At 55.4% G+C, this 7,043-nt stretch overlaps 1 protein-coding gene across 1 annotated transcript in view; it reads right to left on the reverse strand.

Moving 5' to 3' along the window:
* Positions 1–5,426: 5,426 nt before the first annotated feature.
* Positions 5,427–7,043, reverse strand: part of Lrfn3 (leucine rich repeat and fibronectin type III domain containing 3) — an 8,484-nt gene continuing 6,867 nt past the window's right edge. The window contains exon 3 of the mRNA XM_021196765.2: positions 5,427–6,049. Coding sequence (XP_021052424.1) covers positions 5,584–6,049 — 466 coding nt within the window. The 3' untranslated portion in view covers positions 5,427–5,583. The remainder of the gene's footprint in view (positions 6,050–7,043) is intronic.

Genomic DNA, 7,043 nt, shown 5'->3' on the forward strand with positions numbered 1-7,043 from the left:
AGCCAGAGCACCAAGGTGTGTGGGCAGGTATGAAGGCAGTTATGACCGAGTACTAGGGGGCCTCTTGACTCTCTTCCCTGTGGGCACACTCCCGGAAAGTGATAGGACCCCCGAGCCCCTAGGATAGGTAGGCTGGGACTCTTGCCCACCGGGAGCCACAGGGAGCTGAGTATACTACAAGGCACTTATGTAAGCTTTAAGCTTGGTCCTGGCCCTCATCACGCTCCCTGAATCAGCAAGGGATGTGTGGCTCCAGTCTGACCTGCTGCCATCAGGGTGGAATTGTAGGGGTAGGGACTGGAGGCAGATGGCAGAAGAGGTGGGAAGAGGGGTTGGTTGAGGAGGTGAGACATGTTGGAGATGAACAGGCACATGACGAGGGAATGGCGAGGAATTACAAGGAGGAGGGGGAGGAGGACGTGAGGGAAGGGCAGAGGGAGGAGTGGGGAGAGTCAGGAAGGAAGAGAAGGAGAGTGGGTGGGGAGGGGGAGAAGGAGAGAGCGTACTGGAGAGACATTAGGACTAGAAAAGGCCTTTGAGTACAGAGAACTGGTTTGATCGTGTTTGGAGAATGGAACAAAGGGGCCAAGTGAGGAAGCCAACACCGGAAGAACATTCTAGAACAGAGGAACAGCCTCCATAGCCTGCTGAGGAGGAAGGGGCTTTCGGCTAGAAGTTCTGAGGCCCTAGGAAGGGTTGGAGTGGGAAGCCTGGGTTCTGAGGAAGGAGTGGGGATCGCTGCTGCAGCTCAAGGAGGAGCTGGAGACTTTAGGGAACCCCCCAAGTTTAGGGAAGGAGACCTGGAGGCCTATCGCTTGGCCTGCAGGAGCGACTGGAGACAGAGCAGGAGAGAACACCGGGAAGGCTGGATGAGATCTGGAGGGTGGGGAGCTGAGGCCTCCAAGGGATAGCCTCGGCCTCCCCTCTCCTGTCTCCTTGAGGCCTGCTCCTACAAGGGAGCAGCTGGGAGGGGGAGCTAGGAGGGCAGGGAAAGGCGGGGTGGGGGGCAGATTCTCAACACCTTCTCCCCCATATTCTAACTCTCTTCTCCTTAGAAGCTTTGCTGTTGGTAAGACATAAAGGGAGAAGGAGCTGGGTTTCTTTCCACGGCTTCCTGTATCGCTTTCCTGGCTAGTCATCGCAAGCAGGGTAAATGAGGGTGTGTGGGAAGAAAGGCATGATGGGAGGGCCTTCGCTGCCTGGGAATGGTTAGTATTCCATCTACACTGAAGATGGAGATGGTGCTCGAGGAAGGAGGGGGTTATAAATACCCCAAACTGAAGGGTTTTGTTTGCTTTTTTAAGACGGGGTCTTGCGATGTATCCCAGGCTGGCTTCAAACTCACAAAAGTCACGCAGCCTTCCTGTCTCAGTCTCCCAGACAGCTCTGACTCTGAACCAGGAACCCGGTGAGCCATGGAGGCTTTTATGCAGCTGACAGATTTGGAATTAAGAAGGGTTTGGGCCAGAGTGGAATGCTGGGGCCAGGATTCCAGAGGGAAGCCTGTGGAGGGATCCGGGTAGTTAGAGCAATGTTAGACCAGACTTGAACTAGGAAGGGGAGGACAGGGAGGTGCGGTGGATACTCAGGGCTTTCGGGAACACAACTGGGAAAAGGGGCTGGCCAGGGAAGGTGCTGAGGCAGGTTGCATATTTATCTAGGAAAAGGGGGCCAAGGAAGCGGTGGGAAGCCAGATGTGAAATTAGGATGCCAGACTCGGGCTCAGGTTGATAGCTGAGAAGAACAGAAGATGAAGGAGGGGGCATTCATCCCCAGCCCTGGGGCAGGAAGAGCATTTAGAAGGAAGTGGAAGTGTTGATGTACCCATGGGGCTGAGGAGAGTGCACTGTGCCCCAGGGGTTCCAGGGATTAGGGGCCAGAGCACATCCTGAGTAAAATCCTTTAAACTCCATGTTCTCAAATTCTTGTCAGCTTTGCTTCCATCACACTCATGAGTGTTCTTAGGTTCTAAGATTTTCTAGCACTTAGCGTGGGCATGTGTAAGCGGCCATCCCATGTTCCTTCCCTGTGAACACTTAACAGTTGAGAATGAAGGGTCAGGGCTGATCCTGGGGCCTTCCCAGGTCCTTCTTCAGAATCGTGGACACTCTTGGTTCCCTTTAAAGCAAGCAGAGCCACCCCCTCCCATACACGCCGTTCTTGACCATGTGCCTCAGTTTCCCCTTCCATGGGGATCAGGTGGCTTTCTAAGGCACAGACTGAATGCTGCCTCTCTTGGTCCAGTCCCCTCCTTGGCACCACAGTGCTCTGGGGCAGCATGGGGGCAGCCCAGGTCACCTGTTGCCCTGCCCGTTCTCTCACTGGAAGCTCCGACCACAGCTCCCTCAAACATGCCCTATCTTCCTGTCTCTGTCTCTCTTGACACAGTTTCTCTGTTTCACAGCTCTGACTGTCCTGGAACCTTTAGAGCAGGCTGGCCTTGAATTTGGAGAGCCACCTACCTCTGCCTCCCGAGTGCTGGGACTAAAGCTGTGTGCCACCACGCACCATCACTACCACCTGTGGGTCTTTGGGGGAGAGCCTTTGCCCTAGCTCTCCTCCATCCTTCACCATCTTCCTCAGGCAGGATTGGCTGCATAATCTGAAGGGCGGGGTGCCAAAGGGGACGCACGTGGTGGTAAACTTGTTCAAGGTGAGAGCTGGGTGTGGCTAGTTTGTGCCTGTAATCCCAGCACCTGAGGCAACTGGGGCGGGAAGACTGAGTTTAGGGCCATCCTGGGCTATGCAGGCAAGACCCTGTCCTTTTACAAAGGACAGTAGCAGCAGAACATTAAACCATTGTGAGCACGGGACACATTAAAAAGTCCCAGCTTCAGCACGTCTTGGTGTTCCTGTCAGTCTCAGTCAGGAGTCCCCGAAAGGCTCCCAAGTCCCCCAGGACCGGTGGCATGCAGTAGTGCCTATAATCCTGGCACTTGAGAGGTAGAGAGGTAAAGGGATTTGGAGTTCAAGGTCACTCTGGCTTCCATGAGATCCTGCTCAAAACACCAGAGAACAAAAACAGCTGCCATCCTTCCTGCCTGTACTTTCTCAGCCTACCCTGGCTACCATTTGTATCTGCTTGTTCTATAAGAACTGGGAACCCGAAGAGGGCAGGGACCTGGGCTGTTTGTCATGCCATGTCCCCAACATTCTAACCCCACTAAGGCCAGGACAGTGCCAAGCACCAACACCCCTCCAGGCATGCGGGGTCCAGACTGTGCTGAGGAACCTCGGGATGGATCACTGGGTCCCACTATCCAGGGGAGACCCGCTGTCTTTGGGGAGTTCCCCCACCCCGCCTCGTCAGGTTCTTCCACCTAGGAGCCCATGGGAAGGGCCGCAGAAGCGTGGCCTCAAGGAAGGCCTGCCAGAGGATCACGGGAATCTCCTGATGTTATGGGTTCATACCTGCTCCAGTCACCCCAAGACCTGTGGCTAGGCATGGCAGTATGGTTCTAGGAGAGTGCGGAACCCAGACAGCAGTCACCAGGAGACAGTGCCTCAGCGGCTTAGGTTTGGTCCCCAGATTGCTTTGACCAGAGGGGCAATGGGCAGCAGGTTTACAAACGGTGCACTCTGGCTCCCCCTCAAGGTGGGAGTGGGTATTTCCTAGCTGGCACTGAGCCAGCCTCCCTCTTGCTAGCTCCCATGGCCCAAGGCTTATGCTGTGATTTGTTGATAACCTCACATGATCTTAGCTACTCGAGAGTAACAAAATGACAAAGGACTTCGGGATGCAGCAGGACTGGGGAGCTGGGCGCCTCATCTCCACGGTTAATGGTGGACATTGTGAAGGTCTCAAGTTCCACCACGAAAATAGGTTCTGTCGTCTCACCAGAACATTCTTTGTAGCAAACTGAGAATTCCAGTTTAGCCTTAGTCTGTCTTCATCCTGATCCTAACACCATCTTCCCTCAGGTGACTGACAGAACCCCCCCACCCCCGCCGGAGCTGCCATCAGAGAAGCTACTTGCACGGGGGATGGGGGATGCTATTCTTGCTATCGACCCCCTTCCTGCACCTCTAATGAGGCCTGGCCTTTTCCATGCCTAGTGTCTGATCTTATAAACTCCCAGGACACTTGTGTGAGGAGGCCCAGGGCAGTGACACAGTGGGGACCAGCTCAGGAAAGGCATGAGGCCAAGTGCTCTGACTCACCCTGATCCAGAGCTCAGTCCCTGTCCACACTCAAATCTGCTAGAGCACCAATATGGCACCAAGGCTCCGCCCCCCCCTAACCTTTCCCCCTTTCCCCTAGTAAACACACCAGCCTCTTGGGACATTTTTCACCTTCTCCTCCATCTACAGCTGCCAAAAGCTTTCGGTTTCTACCTTAAAGACTGAAACCCCAGTAGATGGCTCAATCTTGCGACCGCTCCCAGATTCTTTTTTGGGGGAGGGGTGGGGGGGATGGGTCCCACGCTAAAGTTCCAGCCTTTGTAGTGATCTCCTGCCTCCCTCTCCAACATCTTCATCTCTCTTCCCCATTCACCATCCCCTGGTCCCTCATCTGCAGAGTCCCACCCTGACCACAGAGCATTCTTCTCTGCTGTGCCCCTGCTCCCTGGTCCGGAGTCAGGGCAGCCTGGAGGGCTTTCCCCTGGCCAGAGCCCAGAGCCTCACTCTAGATAACGCCCCTCCCTCATGGTCTCTGAGCACTGTAATCCATCCGCTCACTTTCCTGAATGGCTGTGTCATCCACTCTTCTCTCCCAGTGCTTCCCTGGTTGAAGTTGGTCCTGACCCACCCTCACCCCTACCTTGGCTTCCCACGGATCCCTTTCTTCTGGTTCACTTACTAGAAACCCACCCCACAACCTCCCCCACTCGGTCCCCAGACATAAAATCCTCCGTGGCTATCCACCACCATCAGGCTTGCGTCTGAGCACCTCAGTGACGTGCTGGCCCCTCCCACCTCACGGTACCACAGCAACCGGTGCCTGGTAATACCCAGCCTTTGTTCATGCTATGCCCTCCACCCGGAACCTTCCCTTCCGCTCTTTGCCCAATGCTCCCCTTCAGATATGCTACTTAGATTACATCCCTCCTCTTCCAGGAAGCCTTCCCTGAACTATTCTTCAGGCTGAGCCAGGTACCTCTTCGGGGGCAGGGGGCACACCACTCCCCAGGCGTCCCTCAACTCTGTATTCTGGAGTATGGATGTCTGAAGACATGTTTCCCACTGGACTGAGGGCAGGGCAGCTTGGGTCACTGAGTCCCCAGCACAAGCCACAGCACAGCTCGGTCCCCAGAGCATCCCGTGCTTGCATGGATGACTATAGATGACTATCCTCAACTTCTCTGCAGAGACCCCAAGTTGAACGTCAGGAAGTGCCTTTCTCAGGGAAGGTTCCTCAAACCCCCGCCCCCGATAACCTCCGCAGCACCCCTGAGTCCCCACAGACAGACAAGGGCAGAGGAACAGCCCAAGCTTAGAAAAATAGGACTTTTTTGTTGTGCCCCGGTGCCCCCGACACCCTCCCCATCAGAGTTTTAAAAACCGTGAGCAATTTGGTGAGTCTGAGGCCAGGTCCCGAGGGGTGTCCCTGGGACCAGAGGAACCATAGAGGTGGGCCCTCGGCTAGGGTCCTGCAGGTTCGTGACTGGGCCCCCAGGGCTCACAGTCCAATTGGACCACAGTATGGGCCCTGGGTGCAGCAGGCTCAGGAACAGGCGCACTGGGCACGGGCCCGAGGGCTCCGTTGGTCTGGGAGCAAACGCTGCTGACAGGTGCCGTAGCCTTGGCCTTGCCCGGCGGCTGGCCTCCGTGCACCTTGTAGCGTAGAAGCAGCACGAAGATGAAGACCAGAACGGAAGCGACAATGACACCTCCCAGCGCGATGATCATGGTGCCGCCCAGGAAGGGTGCGTGCGGTGCAGCACAAGGCCGAAGTGCGGGTTCCGTGGAGAACCGAGCGCAGCCCACTGGCCGTGTGGCCGTCAGCCCAGTGGCACTGTCCTCATAGACCGCGAGCACACAGAGATCATAGGTACGGCCTGACGCCAAGTCGGTCAGCAGGAAGGAGCGACTGTCCGCTGGGATCATCCTGAGGGAGGACGACAGATGGGGTCAGGACTGTGGTCACCCGGTAACCACGATCCACCCACCCTGTCCCTCCCTCCAGCTAAGTTCCCTGCAGTACAGCTGCCCCACATCCTATTTCTCTGAAGCCTAAGATATTCCATTCCTCTGTCAGAGATTTATTCCCTAAGCCTTTTAAGGAGCCCCTAACATCCCTCAAGGCCCCTTTGGCACCTTGCCTCCTGCCTTGTTCAGCCAAGTGCTTAGCCTCAGCAGCAAAGTCCTGCTTTATGCTAACCCTGTCAGATTCCTGCCCCCTGCCTCCCGGAGTCTTGCTACGTAGCCCAGGCTGGCTCATACCTACCTCAGCCTCCAGAGTGCTGGAAATAGGACCATTTTAACACTACACCTGACCAATGGCCCCCTTCCTCTACCCTCCAGCCATCTTTCCGCCAGACTATCTCCCTGTGACTCCTGTTTTGTTTGGATTTTTTATTTGCTTTCTGCCCTTGAGGTGGGGGCACCGTTCCTGGACTACTGCAACGCCAGGCCAAGGAGTGTCTTGGACACAGCAATGTAGTGTTTCTGCCTGCACGCAGACCGGCGCCTTGTCTGCATGGGNAGNANACCTTGGGGTGGGTTCGCACTCTTGCCTGCTGAACCCACTGTGGATTCGAACTGGAGGANGAGAACTCCTAAGAAGGAACAGGGCTGCAAAGGAAAATATTGGGCCTTGACACGTGTTCTGTATGTGTTTTTTCACAAAAGGAAGATGAAGCGAGATGGCTACCAAAAAGGTTGGTTCGTCAGATAGATTCANCCCAGGAATCTTACAGGTAAGCACCACCACCCCCACCCGAAACATCCCCGCCCCCCCCACTCACCAGAAAACTTGTCTAAACCGGTAAGCTGCTAATTTACAACTAAGTAACTACCTGGCCCTTCACAAAGAGGCTGTTATCATGTTCCTGTTAAACTGTCTTTGGCTTTTGTCTTCTAGCAGGCCGACCACCCCCACG

Source organism: Mus pahari, chromosome 1 (genome assembly GCF_900095145.1).
Source record: "Mus pahari chromosome 1, PAHARI_EIJ_v1.1, whole genome shotgun sequence".
In the NCBI taxonomy this organism is placed as follows: Eukaryota; Metazoa; Chordata; class Mammalia; order Rodentia; family Muridae; genus Mus; species Mus pahari.